This window comes from Moschus berezovskii, chromosome 22, assembly GCF_049115385.1.
Source record: "Moschus berezovskii isolate FMDL1 chromosome 22, NW_MosBer_1.0, whole genome shotgun sequence".
Classification (NCBI taxonomy): Eukaryota; Metazoa; Chordata; class Mammalia; order Artiodactyla; family Moschidae; genus Moschus; species Moschus berezovskii.
Window position 1 is genome coordinate 9,655,055 of NC_142481.1, and position 22,989 is coordinate 9,678,043.

At 48.0% G+C, this 22,989-nt stretch overlaps 1 protein-coding gene across 5 annotated transcripts in view; it reads left to right on the forward strand.

The window, feature by feature from the left end:
• The first annotated feature begins 7,481 nt into the window (after nucleotides 1-7,481).
• Nucleotides 7,482-22,989, forward strand: part of ZC3H4 (zinc finger CCCH-type containing 4) — a 38,834-nt gene continuing 23,326 nt past the window's right edge. Inside the window, exons 1-2 of one of the 5 annotated variants that reach the window (XM_088830919.1) lie at nucleotides 7,482-7,591; nucleotides 8,703-8,864. In XM_088830919.1, coding sequence (XP_088687045.1) covers nucleotides 7,497-7,591; nucleotides 8,703-8,864 — 257 coding nt within the window. In that variant the 5' untranslated portion in view covers nucleotides 7,482-7,496. Of the gene's footprint in view, nucleotides 7,592-8,702; nucleotides 8,865-9,005; nucleotides 9,130-10,285; nucleotides 10,348-22,989 lie in introns of those variants that run through there. The other 4 variants (XM_055411775.2, XM_055411774.2, XM_055411772.2 and 1 more) reach the window with 4 other exon arrangements.

A 22,989-nucleotide genomic window follows, 5' to 3' on the forward strand; every position in this document is an offset into this window, starting at 1 on the left:
TATTCAGGACTGATTTCCTTTAGGATTGACTGGTTTGATCTCCTTGAAGTCCAAGGGACTCTGAAGTCTTCTCCAACACCACAATTCAAAAGCATCAATTCCTTGGCACTCAGCTTTCTTTATAGTCCAACCCTCACATCCATACATGACTACTGGAAAAACCATAGCTTTGACTAGATGGACCTTTGTTGGTAAAGTAATATCTCTGCTTTTAACATGCTGTCTCGGTTGGTCATAGCTGTTTTTCCAAGGAGCAAGTGTCTTTTAATTTCATTAAAAGATGGCTGCAGTCACAATCTGCAGTGATTTTGGAGCCCAAGAAAATTAAAGTCTGTTACTGTTTCCACTGTTTCCCCATCTATTTGCCATGAGGTGATGGCACCGGATGCCATGATCTTAGTTTTCTGAATGTTGAGTTTTAAGCCAACTTTTTCAGTCTCATCTTTCACTTTCATCAATAGGCTCTTTAATTTTTCTTCACTTTCTGCCATAAGGGCATACAGGCCCCTCCCTGCCTGGAGGCAGAGAGGCAGGCTTGGACAGCCAGAGATGGAAGGCAAGGGGCTGCTACAATCTCAGCCCCAGATAGGGCATCATCTCCTTAAGAACTAGTTAGACACAGGCTCACTTCATAAACTGAACTTTTTTACCTCCAACCTTCCCAATAAATCCAAGATCAGATTAGCAAACAAAGAATGTGGGAATAATGATTGGGTTGGCAGTCAGTAGGATCCAATACACCATAATGTCTCTCTTTAACCAATGGTCTCCTTTCTTCCCCAGGCTCTCCAGAGGTTGAAGCTGTCATTGCGTCCACATTCTGTGATGTCTCCTCTCTAAAGGACTGCTCACCCGTGGCACAAAGAACCCACCCTAAAGCCATCCCAGGAACTAGAAAAATCACATCCTTTTCCAGAATTATGATTTTCCAAGAACACCTAGTGGCTCATTCAGCAATGAATCCACCTGCAATGCAGGAGACCCGGTTCAAGCCCTGGGTCAGGAAGATGCTCTAGAGAAGAAAATGGCAACCCACTCCAGTATTCTTGCCTGGAAGATACCATGGAAAGGAGTCTGGTAGGCTATAGCCCATGGGGTTGCAAAGAATTGAACACAATTGAGCATCTAAATCACCAATACCAAATGGACAATGAAACAGGTGCTATGGATTAATTGGTTATAGATTTACGCACATTATAGAAGATTCTGTCTCAGAAAAATACGGATTCCTGCCAGAAGAAGAGATATGTTGGAATGGATTCTTTTTTTTTTGTCCCAAAATAAAAGGAAAGTTGCAAAAGTTGTATTTCCCCCCACCCCTACTACCAGAGAGCCAAAATGTTTGGGGGCCCTCTAGGAGTTTTGGCAGTAATTTGTATCATGGTTGGGAGACATCAATAAATGAAACCCTAGGGCTTCTGGGCCCCATGCAAGAGGAGGTTCTCTAGATGCTCCAAGGTATAGACCGTTGTTGTTCAGTCGCTCAGTCGTGTCTGACTGTTTGCCACCCCATGGACTGCAGCACACCAGGCTTCCCTTCCTTCACTGTCCCCTGGAGTTTGCTCAAACTCAGGTCCATTGAGTTGGTGATGCCATAAGGAAGTGGGAAATTTCCCTCGTCACCCTTCTTGAATTCTTGTGGTTAGATTCATAACAAAATGGACATAAGACTGATTAACAGGAGAAAAAGAACTGAAACCTAAGAAGTGGCCAAAACAGGCAATAGACAAAACTTGTCTCTTTTAGTGGGTTTCCCTGGTGGCTTAGTGGTAAAGAACCCACCTGCCAATACAGGAGACACAGGTTTGAACCCTGATCTGGGAGGATCCCATAAGTCATAGGGCAACTAAGCCCATGCATCCCAACTATTTTGCTCTAGAGCCTGGGAGCTGCAACTGCTGAGCCGGTGCGCCCTAGAGCCTGTGCTCCACAAGAGAAGTGACAGCAATGAGAAGCCTGAACACTACAGCCGAAAGAAGCCTCCGTTCACTGAAACTTGAGGGAAACCCAAGCGGCAGCAAAGACCCAGCACAGTCAAAAATAAATAAACTTTTTGGGTAAAAAACGTATTTCTTGTAGGAAAAAAGACACAATAAATTGGCGAGAAAGTGACAAGATAAACTTAGATTTGAGTACTTTCTTAATAAGGAATTTAAACAAACTTTGGTTTTGGGGAGTAAGTTAGCAAAAAAAAGTGTTTATACATATTATTTTTATAGCTGTTATTATTAATAGCATTTTAATTTTGGCCACACCATTTCAAGATTTTTTTTTTGATGTGGACCATTTTTAAAGTCTTGATTGAATTTGTTACAATATTGCTTCTATTTTCAGTTTTGGTTTTTTAGCTCTGAGGCGTGTGCGATCTTTGCTCCCTGACCAGGGATCAAACCTGTATCGCCTATTTACTATCCCCAATCTCCTTTGTGCCTTTATATGCACTTGTGGGATATATACTTTGGGGGTTGTCAATAAAAAAATGAATTGATCAGTCCAGGAAAGAAATGGAAAATTTTATTTGAGTCAAATGGAGGATTATAACCTCAGAAAGTTCTGAGACTGTTCCACCTGTTAGAGACCAAAGCACAGTTATTTAGGTTTTTGAGACAGAAGACTGTACATTAAATGATGTAGAAAGTTTGCACAATTCAGATCTGGGGTACAGAGTGGTGGGTCACATGGTCCTTTACAAAATCAGGATGTTATCTTTTAAGGAGTTGTCTTGTTGATGCTGAGAGGATGTCTCTTTTTACGGTTGAGCAGGTCTTTCTGTGGACCGGGGGAGGTTTGGTCAATGTCTAATGCAGATACACAAAGCACAGTACAGGAGAGAGGAAAAAATAGGTTTAACTTTTTCTTCTCTTGCCATAAAACATGAATTTTAACTCAGGGGTTAAAATTGCTGTATTTGTTGTAGGAGTATGTTCCTACACCCAATCAAGTATTTGATAACTGCCGGGCTAGTTTTTAAAGTGCCTCGAGGGGAACGCCTGTGCTTCTACTCTACTAGAAACAGGCTTCTCTGTCCTCTACCATCTCCTGGAGTTTGCTCAAACTCAAGTCCATTGAGTTGGTGACGCTATTTAACCATCTCATCCTTCACCATGCTCTTCCAAACCCCACAGGTTAAGGATTTTTAGGAAGGTGTCACTATGGAGGAGTGCGTGTGTTTATGTGTGTGTGTGCCTGTGCTCAGTCGCTAAGTTGTGTCTGACTCTTTGCAACCCCATGGACTGTAGCCCACCATGCTCCCCTGTCCGTGGGATTTTTTTAGGCAAGAATACTGGAGTGGGTTGCCCTTTCCTACTCTAGGGGATCTTCCCTACCTGGGGATGGAAACCGAGTCTCCTGCATTGGCAGGTGAATTCTTTACCACTGAGCCACTTGGGAAGCCCCACTATGTAGGTATAATTGGTTAAATCATTGGCCATTGGTGATTAAGTTAATCTCCAGCCCCTCTTCCTTCTTCTAGGGATTGGGGAGTGGGAGTAAAAAGTGCAATATCCTGATTGGTTCCCCTGACAACTAGCTTGGTGGCTTTCCAAAAGTCACTTCATTAACATAAACTAAGAAGCACAAGCTGGAATCAAGATTGGCGGGAGAAATATCAATAACCTCAGATATGCAGATGACACCACCCTTATTGCAGAAAGTGAAGAGGAACTCAAAAGCCTCTTGTTGAAAGTGAAAGAGGGAAAAAAAAAAAGTGAAAGAGGAGAGTGAAAAGGTTGGCTTGAAGCTCAATATTCAGAAAACAAAGATCATGGCATCTGGTCCCATCACTTTCATGGGAAATAGATGGAAAAACAGTGGAAACAGTGTCAGACTTTATTTTTTTGGACTCCAAAATCACTGCAGATGCTGACTGCAGCCAGGAAATTAAAAGACACTCCTTGGAAGGAAAGTTATGACCAACCTAGATAGCATATTAAAAAGCAGAGACATCACTTTGCCAACAAAGGTCCATCTAGTCAAGGCTATGGTTTTTCCCGTGGTCATGTATGGATGTGAGAGTTGGACTGTGAAGAAAGCTGATCGCCGAAGAATTGATGCTTTTGAACTGTGGTGCTGGAGAAGACTCTTGAGAGTCCCTTGGACTGCAAGGAGATCCAACCAGTCCATTCTAAGGGAGATCAATCCTGGGTGTTCATTGGAAGGACTGATGCTAAAGCTGAAACTCCAATACTTTGGCCACCTCATGCGACAAGTTGACTCACTGGAAAAGACTCTGATGCTGGGAAGGATTGGGGGTGGGAGGAGAAGGGGACAACAGAGAATGAGATGGCTGGATGGCATCACCGACTCGATGGACATGAGTTTGAGTGAACTCCGGGAGTTGGTGATGGACAGGGAGGCCTGGCGTGCTGTGATTCATGGGGTCGCAAAGAGTTGGATGCGACTGAACTGAACCGAACTGAACTGAAGGTGCAGTTGAAAGGGGCTTGTATGAACCTCTATCTATAGCTCTTATCACTTTGGACATTCCTAGGGTTCTTGGAGCTCAGTGCAAGGTACTAGGACAAAGTCCAGACATGTATTTCTTGATATAAATCACAGTATAGATGGTTAGACAGTTTACAGTCCTACCAGCAGTTCCTATGGCTCCACATTTGCACCAATACCTGGTTTAGTCAACACCACAGTACTACCCAGAAATGAGAATGAATGAACTTCAACAAAGGTCCATCAAGTCAAGGCTACAGTTTTTCTAGTAGTCATGTATGGATGTTGTGAGAGTTGGACTATAAAGAAGGCTGAGCACTGAAGAACTGATGCTTTTGAACTGTGGTGTTGGAGAAGATTCTTGAGAGTCCCTTGGACTGCAAGGAGATCCAACCAGAGGAGATCAGTCCTGGGTGTTCACTGGTAGTGAGGGAGGAAACAGACAGAGCTGGACTCCACCTTAGGCCAGGCTGTGAACAGTAGGCTACACACATGGTCACCCTCCCAGTGGACTCTGAATTTTGTGCCTGGTGTCTATAGAAATGGCATACCAATGGAAAACCAGGCCCCCAGATAAAAGAGCCTCAGGACTTGGACTTGGACTCTCTGTTGCCTAAAAGAATATGCTAATTATCTCTGTAACAGAACAAAGTGGTAAATTCCACTGTGTTTATCGGGATATGACCACAAGCCTATTGATAACTGTCCACTGTTTATCTAGTCTTGTGATACATGGATCATGGGTTAACTCTGATCGTATCTCTCCTTTACATTATCCAGACTAGTTTCAAGGAATTTGGGGAGGTGGGTTTGAGCAAGTACACTTAGTGTATATAAAGTGAAAGTGAAGTCGCTCAGTCATGTCCGACTCTTTGCTAAGAAGAGACTCTGTCTTGGGCCCGCCGGTGTAATAAACCGCACTCCACTATCTGCATTGTCCTTCTGAGTGAGTTTGTTTCCCGGAAAGCGTGGCTACAACAGTAGGACTGATGTTTATGCTGAAACTCCAATATTTTGGCCACCTGATGCGAAGAGCTGACTCATTTGAAAACACCCTGATGCTGGGAAAGATTGAGGGCAGGAGGAGAAGGGGACAACAGAGGATGAGATGGTTAGATGGCATCACCGACTCAGTGGACATGGGTTTGGGTGGACTCCAAGAGTTGGTGATGGACAGGGAGGCCTGGCGTGCTGCGGTTCATGGGGTCGCAAAGAGTCAGACACGACTGAGCAACTGAACTGAACTGGCTGAACTTCAACTGCGTCCGTGTACCCTGACCCAGGGATCAAACCCACGGCTCTGATGTCTCCTGCATTGGCAGGCAGGTTCTTTACCACTAGGGCCATGTGGGAAGCCCCATTGTAACATACCGGTAAGCTAAATGAGACACCCACAGGTGCTATGACAGTTCCAAAGCTGACTATAAAAGTTAAAAAGTGGGCATCTTGGGATTTCCCTGGTGGTCCAACGGTTAAGACCTCGTTTCCACTGCAGGGGGCCCAGATTTGATCCCTGGTCAGGGACCTAACTCCCACATGCTTCTCAGCACAGCCCCAAAATAGAAAACAAAACCAAAATAAAGAAACAAGTGGGCATCTTCCTTAAAACAGTAGGAATACTCCTCTCATTCATTAGCCTACGAAATTACCCACCCCTGTAAAAACTGACAGCTCCCTACCCTGGTGCTGGTCTCACCTTCTGAGATGGCCCACACTCTGTAGAGTCTTTCTCTCTATCGAAATCCACTTTTTCCTATCACTTTTTCTCTCAATGAATTCTTTCTGCAATTAGACATCAGGAACATGAGCTTTATCAAAGTTCTGAGATCAGGTGAGTGATCTCAGTTAAAAGACCATGGGTACAAGTTTGAATCTGAGTTACATGGCTTCATAAAGACCCACTTCCATATTTTTCCTTTCCATTCTCATAGCCCTGATCTAACTCTCCATGTGTTAAACAAAATTTTTTTGGACAACTTTGTCATGAGCATGTGCCAATACTTTATTACAATCATGCATGCAAGGGAAAAAGTTCTCTTGAAGGCCAATTGAAACATTTTCTTTTGTAGGAGCATTTTTTATAGAAGAGAATTGTTAAGTAACCTTCTCAGACCACAGATTAGATCTAGGAAGAAAAGATGATCTGGTTAATGGTCAGCAGATTCTTCTGGCAATCAGCTGCCAGTTAAAAGTACTGGGTGGGCCACTTTTTTCACAAGTTTCATTCCAACGAAACTCAATAGAAAATGGCTTAATACTGTCACTTTATCAGGAATGCTAATTTCTCCCCTGAAGGAGGCTGCAAATTACCCTCAAGAAGATCTTGTGTCCCAGACCTGGTTTGGGATATTTTTAAATTTTATAGTAAGATTAATATAGCAGGCGATTTGGCAGCCTCTGACTCCAGATTCTCTCTTATGCTACAAGGCTTTTCTCTGTTCTTGGAATCGAACTGGTCCTTGCTTTGTCAAATTCTGAAAGAATCTATTTCCTCTCCCTGGAATTATCTTTTCTTGTCTCAGCTCAAACAACCTTGTCCCCCAATACAGTAAGAGTCTTCATTTACTCTTTCACTTCCCGTTTCTTTTCCCTGGGGCATTATCGGCTTCTAAGCTCTACTAAGAAGAAACAAAGTTCCATTCGCCCATCACAGGACTTCGACCTGTACAAGGTGCTCATAAAAGCATCTAACGAAGCTCTTCTCTTGTATACAGCACTGAACAGAATTTTTGCAGGGGAGCCATGGAATGACAGCTGTGATTAAAAATTTGGTATCCTCCCTACGGCTAATCCTATAACCATGAGCCAATTAGCTAGATACAGAGGTTCAGTCTACATCCATCAAATGGGCATAATGGTAGCTTCCCTTATAAGAGTTGTGAGGGTCAAAAGATTTTACGTTTTTATTGTTGTTCGAACCCGGTCAGCGTTTCCAAGTCTAGCTTTTGAGATTTTCCACCTACTAAGCTCAAGGTTCTTAAACTCACCCAAAGAATTACTAAGACCCGCCCCCCCGCACCGCCCAAGAAAAACACTGGCGACAGAGGTCTCTAATGACGTCATCTCCGGGCGTGTTCAGCTTCATCCTCCGGAAACCTACAACTCCAGGCACCCGATCTCCGGCTTTCGGTTATTATTTTCTCTCCGTGTCCCGAATTCCTTCTCTTCCATTCTTCCACCTAAGGCTTTCGACTCTTCCCGCCTCCCTTAAACCTAGCAATTTTAGGTTCTTCTCGCTTGCTCTGGGGCGAATTCCTCAAAGTCTTTACTCTCGTCATTAATCGCTTCACCAGCCCTACACTTCAGCTCTTTCGGTCTAAACCCTGTTACCGCCGCCGGGCATCACTCGGCTCTTTCCGCCTCCTGTCACTCACCCTCGACACTGCCTTCGGTTCTTTCCGGATCACCTCAGTTTCTAGTTATTTCCCAGTCCCGACTCGCTTCGGCTATTTCCGGCACCGAGGGGCTGCCCATTCTTTCCCTAGCCCCACCCCCATCGACAACTTCGGCTCTTCCCGCCTCTCGCGAAATTCAGCTCAGCTCCTTCCGGCTTTTTCCGCCTTGCCTCGGCCTCACTCTCTCCCTTCGGCTCTTTCCGCCGCTCATCGGAAGAGCTGTCTCTGCCTCTCTCCTCCACGTGACACGGCCTCCGCCTCCCAGTTCCCCCTCCCACCTCGCCTTTCCTCCCGCCTCAGCCTCCTGGCTCGTCCAGGCCGGGCCGCCATTTTGTGTGAATTTCTGACAGCGGCGGGGGCCGGGCAGCTGGGGCACCTAGGCGGGCTGACAGACAGACAGTCGGCCCGTCTCCGCGGCCCGTTTCCTCTCCTTAAAATCCTTTTTTTTTTTTAACAGCCCTCGCTCGCTCTCCTCTTCTCCCCTTTCCCCTCGCTTGCTCCATCGCGAGCGGCCCGCGCTAATTACACCGAACCACCCACCAGTGTCCGTGTCCCCCGGGTCTCCCACCCCCGGGCCCGCGGGGGTGCGTGTGTGTGTGTGTGTCGGGGGCGCCTCTCGCCCCGATGAGGGCCCCGCGCCCGTGAGCGAGTGACCCCGGGGCGGGCTGCGGAGTAAGCAGGCGGCGAGCGGCCCGCGGAGGCCTAGGCCGCGCGGCCTACGCGGAGGTCGGCGCAGAGGTGATTCCGAAATTGAAAAAATATATACCCATTCCGATCAGGAGCCCTCAAGAGCTGAAGTGTGCCCCTCCCGCTACGCCCAAGCAGTCCTTTTTCGTGCATTAACATCCCCTCCCCCCCCCAAAGAACTATGGAGGCCGCGCCCGGGACCCCCCCGCCGCCGCCATCAGAGTCGCCGCCGCCGCCATCGCCGCCACCGCCATCAACGCCTTCGCCTCCTCTGTGTTCCCCCGACGCCTGCCTGGCTACCCCGCACCTCCTCCACCGCCTCCCGCTCCCTGACGACAGGTCAGGCCCCCGGCCCGGCTGGGGCGGCGTCCCCGGGGGGAGGTAGAGGAGGAGGAGGAGGAGGAAGGGGGGCGGCGGCCATGTTGGGCCGGGCCGCGGAGGAGGAGGAGGAGGAGGAAGGGCGGGGTCGGTGGGTGTCTCTCGCTCGCTCGCTCTTTCTCGCTTGCTTTCTCTCCTGGCCTCATGCGTTTCCCCCCCCTCGCGGCGCTCGCCCGCTCTCCCTCGCTCTCGCTCTGTCTTTTTTGGGCGCCATGCTGAGGGGAAGGTGAGGAGGCGCCCCCCGGACCCCCTGCGCCCGCCCTGGGGAGGGGGCGCCGGGGGGGGGCTTCGGAAGCCCACGGGGGTCCTGGCTGCCCCTGCGCCCGGAGCTGGCAGCCACGGGCCCGCCTGCCTGTCGCCTGGCTTCGGGGAAGGAATGGGGGAGGGGCTCCCGCACCCTGTGGGGGGATCTGGAGCAACATCCCCGCTCTTAGGGAGTTGGCGGGGTCTCCCAGCCCCCGGCAGTATCCTTTCTCCTGGGGGAGGTGTGCCCTGCCCTACTTGGAGAGGTACCCTAGCTTTCGTGGGAGACAGAAAGCGGGGGTTCGTTCATTTCTTTCCCCATCCTAATGGGGGGGTCCTTTCGGTGTGGGCTCCTTTACACTTTTTGGCGGGAGTTGTTGCCTAGCTATTCCCTAGGGGGGCAAAAATTGCGGGGGGGGTGATCCCTTGCCCCTTTGGAAGCCCCTGCCTCTTTTGGGGGCGAAGACCCTTCCCTAAGCTATTTCTTAAAGGGAGGGGTCCTCCTGCTTTTCATAGGTAGGTGATGGCGTTTATTGGCGCGCGGGGTGGGGGGGTAAGCTGTTGAGGTTTGGTTTCCCTGCCTTGGAGAGGAGAGGAAGTTGGTCCCCTCTTTCTCGTGGGGTTCCCTCCCTTTTCGGACTATCATGGGGCGCCATCCCTTCCGGGAGGATTTAAAAAAACGAGGTTTCCTTGTGCTTTGGCAAGTGGTGAAAGGGAGTGCCCCCCCCTCCCCTGTATTAAGTGCGAAATGGGCTCGCCCCATGCCCTTCTCTGGAGGGTGATAAAGGGGCCAGACCGGCGCATTTCTGCGCGAGGTTGGGGCCCCATTTCCCCTCCGCCAGCAGAAGGCTGGGGTGCAGGGTTCGCCCACTCCTCCCTGGTAGGGCAGCGGAAGAGGTGGTTAGAGAGTTGATTTGGAAATGGTCGCAGGGTTTCAGCCGGCTGGAGAGTCTTGGAGGGAGTGGGGGTGGGGAGAGGGAGAGAGGGCGCTGGACAGATGGCTGCCCGGTCGCAGCCCGGGGCTGGGGAGTCGCAGAGGACCCTCTCTTAGACTGGGGTCTTAGCTAGGGCTTCCCCCGCCAGGCACCACGGCCCCTTCTCCCCACTCCCACCTCCCCTTTTCCCTTTCTCCTTCACAGACCATACTTTGCCTTTTAAAAGAAATGCCACCCACATTCAGAGACACAAGTGCAGCAGTTTGGTGAGCTTTTTACAAATTTTTTTTTGTTTTGTTCTGTTTTGTTCTAATTAAATGTATCGTCCTGGGAATCGCAGCCCATCGCAGCCTGACTCCAGTTCAAGGAAATAAACAGATTAGCAAAGGTCTGTTCGCTAAGCCCTCGTTGGGCTTCCGGGCCCCCTCTTGGGGCAGGTGCTTTACTCAAAGGTGCTTACACGCTTTATTCGACCTCTAAGGAGTTCTCTTATGTCAGAAGTGTATGTCTTACAATGGGTTGGGCTGGTAAGTAGCCTCTTTTATTGAGTAATTCAATTATCTCCCTCTTTTTGTCCCTTTCCTGCCTGCCTTCCTCCTCGCCTTTAGACCAAAGTGATGCTTGAGTGAGTGAATTTATATGTTCAAATCGGGATTCTAACCCTGTTGAGCCCTTTTAGACTTGCACATCCTTTTCGATGTTTTAGTTTTTTAAATTTGATGTACACAGTTTTCTCAAAAAAAAAAAGAAAAAAAGGTGCATTACTGTAACATGTCAAAAACCTACCTAAGAGGCCCATATGTTTCCAAGCCCCTGATCTCCGTCTTGCCATTTCAGTCCATTGCTTTGTCTCCAGCCTTCATCTTTGAAGAAAGTGGATACTTCACATCCGTTTGTAGGAGACAAAGTTACTGAATTTGGTTTATGATACTTGTGTTCAAGTTAATATTCTCTCTCCCCTTTTCCCCACCAACCCAAAAGATTGTGGAAGTAGATCCTATTTTCTCATTTAACTTCAGTGTCTCTTATGGTGATGGATGTTTAAATTAAGCAAGTCATTTGTAAAGTACTGTTTAAGCACCAAATCTGTAAAGTGTGTCAAGCCTCAGTCTCCTCTCCCCATCTCCACTGTTCCCTTTGTTCGAAAGCACATTCCTGACCATGAAAAGTTGATGCAAACGTGTTACACGCCCAACCATGGAGGAGAGAACACTTCCTCCAGCCCCCAGTCCCCTCTCTCCTACATGTACAAGGAAAAAGCAACAGAAATGACTTGCATAACCAAACACTCCTTCTGATATGTTTTACAAGCATAAGTTCTGTTAAAAGACAAAACACGGTGAAGTTCCATTTTCCCTCTTGCCCACTTTTGGTCCCTGACATACTACTCTGTTAGAGAAAACTTTTTAACACACAGCCCTCTTCCCCTCCCAAAGATCCTGTTTCCTTTTTTCCGTTCTTAGGAGAAAAAAAGTTCACTGACGTTTAGATGAGGAAACACGTAAACTGCAATTCAGTTGGCCACTTGTTTTGTTCTTTCTCTCGATACGTTCACAACTTAAGTGCCGTGACGATCTTAGGTATGTAAAATCCTTTGTGGGAGGAAGAAGTGTCCACCCAGTCCAGTATTCCTGCAAAAAAATGTCTGAAGCACAAACTGAACACACTTTCTAGTGCACAGGGTCAGCTGAAAATGAGCATTTATTTGAAGTTTCCCATTTGTGAAATTCTTCCTCTAGGAGTCAAGAGCAGAAACTGGATGCTAATAGATGACCCTACCAAGTGTCAAGGGCTACTCAAGTGGAGAAGAATGCTTTTTTAAAAAATTTTACTTTTAAAATGAAATGTGAAGGAAATTGGATTTCTTTTTTAAGTGAAATTTTTTAGCGGTCATTAATGTTAAATTATCTCCTCAAACACTGTGAAAAGCTCAGGCACATCAACACAAGGGTTTGTTGTTTTTTCCTTCTCAAAGAAATCCTATCAAATCCAAGAAGCCCCAGTCATGTCATACTGTAACTCAGTAGTCTTTGTTTTTGAAATGTCACAGTACTACCTTTTCCCCCCAAACTGATGTACCAATGTTAAAATTCAAATTAATGGATGTTGCAAAAAAGAAAAAAGAAAAAAAAAGGGTGTCACTCAGAATCTCTGATTTAACAGCAGCTTTTACGCACTTGTAATCTTTTAACATTTTTATATTCTCTGGGGGAGAGGTTTAATCTGAAAGAAATAAAAAATCTCCCAGTAGAAACAAAAATCATCTGTGACCATGGAAACATGGTTATTCTGGTCATAAACTCCTTTATTTTTTTTAACTCCTCTCAAATTTGCTCTTCGAAAGAAAAAAAAAAGTGATTCCCCAAAAGGGCTTTCTAATTCACCTTCTGCAACTGTCTCCCAGATAAGGTTTCAATTTGCTCTGAAGGTTTAAATTTTTGAGTCTTGACAAGCCAGAACTTTTTGAAAGTAGAGCTAGCTGTTTTAGAAAACTACCACTATGACTTTTCCTCAGCCAGGAAGGCTGATCCCAAGGGGACATTGTTCTGCACTTGTAGAAATGAAGGCTTTCCCAGCTGTTGACTGGCAAGTTAGAGATGGATGTTGATTCTGAGTTTGGATGTTCCCATCCGGTTGAATGTCGTTGAATAAGGCCTCCACCTCCACTCCTTTCTCTTTGATCTTTTCCCTTCCCTGATGGGAGAAAATTGGGTGTCTCAGGGTTACCTTACTTGTTCACTTACATTACGCTTTTGTGGTTGTCAGGTCCCTAGAACAATCCCATCGTGTAGGCCAGATCCAGTTACAGTAAATAGCCTTTGTGGTGAAAACTGCTAATGAAACTATTACCGAGCCTCTGGGTAGCTTCAGGTCAAACCATATTCCAGAGAACCTAATTTTGGTCCCTGTGGACCATATCTTCTAGGACCAGAGCAGCTGATTGTGACCCAGCTTAAGTGGTTAGAAGAAAATAATTCAGCGCAAACAGTGAAGTGACTGTGTCCGAGCACAGTGCTCACCTGTACCTTGGTAACGTAACTACTGACAATAGGAAGGGAGAAGAAAAAAAAGGATGATTTCTTAGATTCAATAAGCTGATTTGAAAGACATGTAGGGAAAAAAAAAGAAAGACATGTAGGAGCAGTCTGCTCACTGGTGGAGGGAATCCTGTTATATGGCTTGAGGTCCGTTTCAGAGTCAAAACCCAGTGAAAAGAGTGGAAAAGACTTGTCGGTTTGGGTGGCATATAAGGTTAATTTGGGTAAGTTAAGGTGAAACTAGAAGTTGGGTGCATTGGAGAAAGAAATGGCAACCCATTCCAGTGTTCTTGACTGGAGAATCCCAGGGACGGCAGAGCCTGGTGGGCTGCTGTCTATGGGGTTGCACAGAGTCGGATGCGACTTAGCAGCAGCAGCAGCAGCAGCAGAAGTTGGGTGTCATGGATTTGACTTTCCAAATTTATGGGCCAAGTCTTTGCTGCAGACCTTTTGTTAGTTCATGAAGATGCAGTGTTGAAGACATTGTGCAAAGCTTTTTACCTTGCTTTAGTAACAGTTTGAGGTTACAAGGGCAGTTTTTAAATACATTTCTGAATCAGTTGATGAGCAAGAGGAAGACACCACTTTTGGATTGGTGTAGATGTAGTTACGGAGAAGGCAATGGCAACCCACTCCAGTACTCTTGCCAGGAAAATCCCATGGATGGAAGAGCCTGGTAGGCTGCAGTCCATGGGGTCGCGAAGAGTCGGATACGACTAAGTGACTTCACTTTCACTTTTCACTTGCATGCATTGGAGAAGGAAATGGCAACCCACTCCAGTGTTCTTGCCTGGAGAATCCCAGGGACGGGGGAGCCCGGTGGGCTGCCGTCTATGGGGTCGCACAGAGTCGGACACGACTGAAGTGACTTAGCAGCAGCAGCAGATGTAGTTAGGTCCCATATTGGAATCGTTGCCAGTAGTATGTCAGCTCTCTGCTCAGAGCATAGTTTGCATCTGCTGTCCAAATTGCTCTAGGTTGAGGATCTTTCTCTTATTTTTGTTACTTCTCATCTGTGTGAACTGGTGACTCAGCTCGCTATTTGTAAGGCATGTGGTGACATCTTCTGAACATTGGAGGTGGCGACAGGATGTGAAGGAACAGCGTGGGTTTGGAGACGGATAAGCTTGTGTTCAGCGTGCAGTGGGCACTGAGGATAATGCCCTCCTCTCAGTGGCATTGTGGTCAGATAGGCATATGTAGGACACCCACACAGTGCCTGGCATTCAGAGAGTCTTGGCTTCTTTATCTTCCCGCCGTCCCTGCTAGAGAAGAACTCTAAATAGAATATACAGTCTGGTGTGTAAACAGAAGTAAGAGTAACATCTGTGTCTTTGAAGGAAGTCAATTTCTCACCTCTTAGGTTTCTTTATGGTCAGCTCATTAAAATTGCAAGGAGCCCATTAGGGTTGCACCTGAGTGGGAACACTCTTAAAGCAATTCTTACTTGCTCAGTGTCATTATTATAAAATACTAAAACAGTTATGGGCTTCTCTGGTGGCTCAGACAGTAAAGAATCTGCCTGCTATGCGGAAGACCTGGGTTCGATCCCTGGGTCAGGAAGATCCCCTGGAGAATGGAATGGCTGCCCACTCCAGTATTCTTGAATTGAGCTCATACTGGCTACCTCCCCTATTCATCTTTTGCAGTTCAGGTCTGAGTTAAGGCTACAACTTTGGCCGGCCTCCTGAGAGCAAGGGATCGAGAGGGTAGCTCACCCACTGCTAACTAGTCCCATCCCCCTAAGCAAGTCCTTCACCTTCACCAGAGTCTCAGAAAAATGAGCAAGGCCTGCCCCAGCTCCAAGGTTCTCCCACTCCTTGGTGATTTGGCCGAGCCAGTTCAGGTTCTATTCATTTAGCAGCCAGGCTTGTCCCGTGCTTTTCTTGGAGCAGAACAGTGTTCACTCGCAGTGTTCACGGAGTCCGTCTCTTCTCGGGACTTTATTTAGAGTTGGGCAAAGGTTGACACTGCCTTTTTAGCAGGCCTCATATTACCTTCTCGTGTCTGCCCTGCCTTCTGTGGCTTCTGGCCGTGGTGAACCATGGTTGCTGCAACTGCAGCTCCTGATACCGGCTGCAGAGTAGATGCCTTGGAAATGAATTGTAAGGTTAGGCTAAATGGCTAGATCCCAGGCAGAGACATTAGAGAAACCTTGGCTCGGCAGCTAGCTGAATTTCAAGCTGGATTCTTTGTCCCTGTCGAGTGGTCCCAGAAACCCCAGACTCCAGAGCCGTGAAGCTCCGTGGAGCCTGGATGCTGCCTGCTCCCTCCATACCACGCTGGCCCTCTTCTGTTGGAGAGATGGTGGGAAGTGGTAGGTGGTGGTGGCCGTGGCCGTGGCCGTGGGAGTCAGGCAGTCTGATTATACCTCGTGAATTGCTCAACTCCTAAGGCAGTCTCCTGGCCTTCCGAAAGGTATGAGGATACCTCTTGGGCTTTGTTATGTGAAGGTCAAAGGTTACCTGCCCCTGCCAGCTGAGTGCCTCTCCTGCATTAGCTCACTTCAGCCTTACGCTGAGAAACTGAAACACAGGTGAAGTCGGCTTTTTGGTCAGAGAGCTGTTGGGAGTGGAGGCAGTTAGAAACTGGGCAGCCTATACCCAGACCTGAGCTCTGTGCACAGAGGCCAACCTGGATTTGGTACAATATTTTTCAAACTGCAGCAGGCAGGCTTTAGTGGAATATGAAGTTCATTTATTGATTTGCCTCCTGTATTTGGGGGAAAAAAAGAAATGGAAGGGGATAGAAAAAGCAGAGTACTGCGAAGGTTAAGTGTGGTTTTGTGGAAGCTTGTAAGTTGAGTTTTATTGAAGCATTCCTTCATCTCGATGGTGGCTGCTTTTGCGCTAAACAGCGGAGTGGTTGGGACAGAGACTGTATGACCTGCAAAGCCTAAAGTGTTTACTCCTTTGCTCTGTAAGAAAAAGTTTGCGGGCCTCTGCACTGGTTGTGGGCCTAGTGCCTGGAGGGCTTGCACAGCAGCCACCTTTGCTTATTTTTGTTGTGGGGGTGGAGAGTTGGAGGGAACTTTAAAGTTGTTGGGGTGGGGGTCCTCTGTACTCCTGCCCCTCCATGACTTATCGAGGGCTCCATCATTGCTATGTTCCATACCCCGGCTTTTGAACCGTTTGAGGCAAAGGGATTTTCATTCATTAGGAGTAACCGGAGCCCTCTTGAAGTCCAGAGTGAACGCGGATGGCAGCTAACCCATCCCTGCTGTGCCCTGACCCAAGGGAGCCTGGGCCCAGGCGCAAGTGTCATTTGGCTGAACGTCCACTGCAGGTGGCTTGGATTATTGCCCTCCGCATTTTCCTAACAGACACTAGGGCTTAGGTTTCCTTGGGATTCCAGGCCCTACCGTCCCTCAGGGCACCAGAGCAGTCCCCGGAAGCACAGCCTTTCTGCAGCCGAGGTGGGGCCCTGGCTGCATCCCCTAGGCGACTGACCGGCAGCCGTTTTCATCTGCTGGGTTGATGTAGCAGTCACCTTGGGGCTCCAGTCCTTTACCCTTTGGCCTCTCAGGAAGCCCTCACCAAACACCTTGGTGAATGAGTTTGCAATCAGAGGTCACCCCTCAGTGACCTGTTGATTACAGAGTTTTAAGTGATCCAGGTTGCTCCCTGGGAAATGGTCCAGTGACTGTGCTGATGAAATTGACAAAGGATGTGGATGGCTGAGATGGATGCCTATTTGTGTGGGCTGAATCCCAAGCACCCACCCCATCTATACCTGGCCCTGTTCTGAGCCCTTGGAAACCCAGGGATGACTATCAGTCTCTTCTCTGCCCTCCCAGAGCCCACAGTTGACCAGAAGTTAACAAATAATTGTAAACAGATAATTGTGTATATGAACAAGAAATCTGGGCATCCTAGGCCAGATCTCTTGTAAGAAGAAAATATTAATGTTGTCTTGGCTAAATGGAATCAAATTGATTCCTCTGAAAAAAAATTATCAACAAGAAGTCTTAGTTCACAGGTATTGTGATCCAGCTTTCCTTTCTGGAATAACAGGAATCGGCTCTCTTTGGATGGGAACCAACATCTTTCCAGCTTTAAGCAATTCAAAACATGATTGGCCTGAGAAGGTGGCTAGAAAGAGAAGCAAATTTTAGAGGTTCATCTGACAGGAAAAACTTGAATCAGAAAGATACTTTTATCAAGAAGACTGTTTTCAGAGAGAGTGGGAGTAGGAGAATAGCTATTCAAGCCAAGAAAAGGATAGTTTTGACTCAGATCCTTCCAGGACTCTGGGTTTTTACTTGGTCAGCTTGTTTTCAGCTCTACAGCAGTGTTCTGTTTCAGAGGTTTGTGGACGCCACACACTTGGGGATGAAGCGGTCCTACTAGAGGACTTTGTAATTTTCTTTCCTTGGATTAATGTTGCTTTCTGTCTCTCTTGGGATAAGTCCTGGTTTTTTTTTTCTTTTTTTTTTTGCTAAAATTCCTTGGACCTTTCTGAGTATCTCTTATTCCCTAAACTATCCAGATTCTTTGGGTCATATTTTTGAATGTCCCAGTTCTATTCGTTTGACATGGGATGGCCTGGGGGGATGGGCTTATAGTGTCTTTTCATGTTGATAGATTTACTCCTGAGCCTGTATTTTGGGCCAGGTTGACGCTAAATCCTTGATTTACATGGTCTCGGGGGATTCTTCCCAGGAGGATGTATTAATATATCCATCTCAGAGGTTCCTTTACTGCATTCACTTCACAGTTAAAATGGCACAGAGTGTTGAAGGAGCTTGTCTGGGCCTCCCTTTGGCATTTTTCTCAGTACTGTTTGATTTGATCTATTTTCTGCACCTATGTGGCAGTTGTTTGGTTAGTTGGTCTGTATAGTAAATTACTCTCTTTTGGATAATTTCTAATTGTCTCAAGGGTTAAGGTTAAGAGCTGGCCATGGAGTCAGAAAGTCCTGAACTCGGATTCCCGTTCTGCTTCTTCATATTGTGACCCTGTGGGCATTTCTTCCCATCTCTGAGCCTCAGTTTACTTGTCTGTAAAATGGGGATACTGAGTCACTACTGCATCTGTTTGTTAATGGGTTTCGGTGACAGATTGCAGAGCTCAGGAGTGTGGTACCTCGTATGGAAATCACTGCTTCAGGATGTTAGTCATGAATATTTCCTATGACTCTTGGACTTTATGAGGCCCTGGGGTGCGCAGGGAGGTTTTGTATTTTGGGAAACTGCCACCGAGAGGTGAGGGCTGCTGGAGGCCCTCCCTTGAACTCCAGCTCTTTGCTGGGGGGAATGAACGTCTTGAGGACCTTGATGAGCTCTGTTCACTTGAATGAGAGGTTGTCCTCACCCAGGGCATCTGTTTTTAATCTGTTCATGTTTTCTTAGGGACATTTTCTAACATATCAGTATTTAAGAGACAAGGAAATAATCATAGACTGCCATGTACCTGTCAGCAGTTTCAACAATTCTTAACATCATTTTGCCTATTTTGGGTCATTTCACTACCTCCCCCGTCCTCCTTGAGTATTTTAAAGCACATCCCAGTTCTCATCTCATTTCACCCATACATTCTTCAGTATGAATCTTTAACTTATTTTTTTTTTTTTAACATAACTACAAAACTTTAACCATGCCTAAAATTAACAGTAATTATGTAGTATCTCTGATACCCAATCTGGACTCAGAGTTCTCCAGTTGCCCCCACGTTGACTTGCTGGTGTGTTTCTGGCAGGGTCCTGGCACTGGGCAGGATGTCTCCCTTCTGTTGAAGTGAGGGGTTCAGGGTGTGGCCCGGATTTCTCATCTCCCAGGGCTGGTTGGTGCTTGCTGCTTGGGTGGGGTCTGTGATGTGGCCCTGTTGCTATGGAAATGCTGTGACATCACAGAGCCAGTTATGACCACTCCTGAGAATGTTGAGGGACAGGCAAACACTGCTTATTTGCTCCTTATTTGTGGTTGATGAACCTAGGTAGTAGGGACACTGAAAAACACGTGCAAGACCCAGAGGTTTATTTCAAGAATTTCCAGCCTCTGAAAATCCCTCAGTGAGGTTCCCCTCCCTGTGTCTGCTTCTCCATGGCCTAAATCTAGGGAAGGTCTCCAGGGGCCTTCGTCAGGCAGGCACCCTGAGCCAGTTTTGTAAAGGAAAGGCTCCACACCTTTGCTCTTAGTAACCGACTGTCCCCCCGGGTCAGACTTGGGGATCCCGGACGTCTGCATTTAGGCCTGTCGTCACACATTTGAAGAGGCAGAGCCTCCTCGTAATTTTCATAATTTTGTCCCTAGTTAATGGGCCATTCAGAGCCTACCCAGGCAATTTGTTGAGAGTTTGGGCAGTTAATGGTCATGACCCTGACCTTCACATTAACCTAGCCGCCTCTTGTCAAGGGCTCTCATGATCTTCAGGTAACAGCCACTGCTCCCATGGGTTTTCATCTTTTCTTTCTGTGTCCATCTCTTCCCCCCGCCTCTCATAAATCAGGTCGACACATAAATCCAGGCCCCTCTAAGCTTCCATCCAGCTCTCTCATCTAGAGGATGTCCATGCTGCCAAACCTCATTTCTGTCAGGGACCTTTGTCCCCTTTTCCCGGGACTCAGCGCTCCCTGGGCCTCTTCCTCCTGGTCCTCCACGTGGTTACTTTGTTGGACCCCCTAGATGAGAGCTGAGGAAGGGGAGGTGTAGACCTGTCAGAGGATGGCTCATGTGGAGACAGACCAAAGAAAGCAGGAGCTTGCTGGCCAGCGGTCAGCAGCGGTCCCTGAGGGAAGTTGGCTGTAGCTTCTCCACAGAGAAAGTGCTTTCCCATAAGGACTGGCAGCTGTTTAGATTAGTCCACAGGGACGTGCTCCTGCTCATTGGTTCTTAATACCAATAGCTACTATGTGTCTAGTACTTACTCTTTGCCTGCCCCCGAGGGACATCAGGGGTTTTATCCATGTTATCTCATTTAACCCTTACAACCCGTCGAGGGGGGTGCTACACTTACTCCATTCTGCAGATGAGAAAACCAAGGCTCAGATTCCATACCAGAGCACATGCTAGGGAAGACTCAGAGCTGGCCAAATTACCTGATCTGTAGAAGGAAGCAGGATGCCCCCTCTGTCGACTGAGGGGGTGAGGCCAGCCTCCTTTGAAGCATGAGGTTTCTTTACTGTTTTTGCCAAGCCCATGATGTGGTGAACCTGTGGAGCTGGCCTGGTAGGCATTCCTTAGAATGGGCACCCAGATCTCTTCTTTGACCCAAAAAGAGGAATTGGCCATCACCATCTCTGCAAGGGGAAACTTAAATGCCCTGGATGCTCAGTCCGAGAGGCACCAGGCAGCACTGACCCTATGCGGGGATTTGGCTTTTCCCCCCGGGTGCCCATCCCAAGTTGGTCTCCCAGCGTGGTTGATTTCTGGTCCCCGATGGCTCTGGCGGGCTGGCCATGGTGCAGCCGTCCCAGCGTGTTGCCAGTCCAGGCCCTGGAAATCAAGCGGCCGCTGCCCAGGCCGATGCTTCAGGCTTTCTTCCTGCGTGCTTGTCTCAAGAGGGTTTGGCACATCTAGATTGAAATGATTAGCGCAGTGGGGCTTCCCCCACTCTGCTTGGGGGATTATGTCACAGTCTATTAAGCATGCTCCCTCAGTATTTAATGCCACTCTGACACGGATTTTGCTGGCAGTCTGTTAAGTGGCACCACTTAAACCCCGTTGCTGTTTTTGCGGAGGCAGTCCCTGTGTGTGTCAGTGGCCCACAGAATTTCTGCCTCCATCCCAGTTGGTTGGATTCCCCACCCCCTTTTTTTTTCCTTCTGGCATAGAAGAAAATAGGCCCTGTATTCATGCAGGACATTTAGCTGGGAATCTCAGTGTTATCCAGGGGCACCCCCTCAGGTGACCAGAGATGAGCCCAGTCCTTGGAAAAAACTGGAGAGCACAGCGTGGCCAGAGAGCAGGGAGAAAGGGCAGTGGGCAGTCAGGTGTCTCCATTCATTCCCGCATCCCCTATAGTATCCTGTTCCCCCTTCAGAAATCACCAGGAAATTTTTTTTTAATTTTGCATCTGCTCCCAACTCCCAGGGAACAGAGTTTCAAGTATTCACTCCCCAGTTTGTAAAAAGTTGTAGATCTACCTGGGGCTGTTAATAGAGATGATACAAAGAAGCTGTCTTTGGCTGAAAGAAGTCTTTGTAGAGTGGGTTTGAATGCTGGAATTCCCTGCCTTGGATAAAACCTGTGGAATGAAAAGGCATTCTTGTGGAATCTCTCTTGAGGATGGTTGAAGCTCTTGGAGTTGCTGGGATGGTCTTTGCCCCTCGGGCAAGTGTGAAGTGTGTGTGACAGCTGGACACAGGTGGAGGTTTCAGCTGACCCCGGGCAGGACTTGGCACTTGCTGTACCCGGGGCATCCTTGTCCATGAGCGCGTAGGGGCGGAGTGTCTGTAGGGGCCAACCGCTCCGGCTCAGCTCCCGGCCCTGTATCCCAGACGGCTCAGCTCCCCTGCCCTGTGGACTTAGCTTCTTGTCATTTGTATCTTTTTCTACAAGGGCAGCGCAGAACTGGGCGTGCTCAAAGACCCAGCACAGAGAAGACGCTCAATGTGTGTGGTGTCAGAGGAGGCAGTCAATGAGCTGCTCCCCCTTCCCTTTCGATCCTCACCAATCAAGGAAAGATTGGGGAGCGAAGAACCAGTTTCTGGCTTTTTCCGTGTCACTCCGTCTGTCTGACCTCAACACACCCTTTCACCTCCCATCCCTTTAAGTTCCTTCGGTTTGAAAACAGGAGGGTTGACGGTATCCTACCATCCCTTCCACTCTGACAGGCCTTTCCTGACTCCAGAAGGGCGTTTTGCTCTTTGAGACCTTTGACTTCGCATTCAGGCTTCTGGGCCCCCAGACATTTCCCTGTCTTCCTAGGTTCCCTCCCTCCCTGCCCTGTGGTTCTGGGTACTTTAACTTTTCCCTTTCTGGACTAAAGTGTGGAGAGTGGTGCTTTTGTTTTCCTTTTAGCTTTTCTTCACAGAGCACCAACTCCTTCCTTTCCAGTCTGTCTGTGGGCATTCCCTAGTCCCGTAGTGGCTGTCTGTCTAGTCTTGTCTGTCCCTGTTTCTTTCCTCCTGAAGTTTGGTGACCTGGCCTGCCCAGCCAAGTTCTCAGCAGGGACGGGTTTGCTCTCTCGGTGTCCTACAGGACTCCAGGTCTCCACAGGAAGTTTGCCATGCCCATGAATAACAGCTTCCCCCCAGCTCAGAGCTCGCCAGAACCAGTTTCCCCAGTCAGGTGGCGCCTTTACTGTGGTTGAGGCTGTTCCAGCAGAGTCGCCTCTTCCCAGCAGAGCTTTGTTCCCATGGAGCAACTCTCGTGTGGGCCACACCCAAGCCAGGAGGTGCCTCACTTGTCAGGAATGCAGCCTTCTTCAGCCTTGACTCTCCTGCATGGCTGGCCCAGGACTGCCGGGCGGGTTCTGGGGTCACCTAGCTATATTGTTTCCCTTGAAACATCAGTAGGAGTTTTTTGGTTCTGCATTCTGTGTTTGAGAACTGCCTTTGACCCCTGCTGACGGAGTAACCATTGGCCTGGACCACTTGGGTTTTTAGCCGCCCTGACTCCTTTGAATTGAGAGTTAGAATTAATGGGAGGGTCCCCTTGATGGGTGGTGGGGCGGGCAGCACAGAGGTGCCCAAAGGGAGCCTTGCGTGTGAAAAGGCCCTGGAGGATCCTCAGAGAGGTCAGCTGTTGTTTCTCCACAAAGCCCCTTAGAACCTCCGAGGCTCCAGGGGCTGAGCTCACCTGATGAGCTTGTTCCCACACTGAGCTGGTCCCTTCTGAACAGCCGGGGCCTTTTCTGCTGAGATTAGTTCTCTTTGGGGTTAGCCTTTTAGGTCCTGGGCCCGTCATGTTACTCTTTTATCTTTTCATTC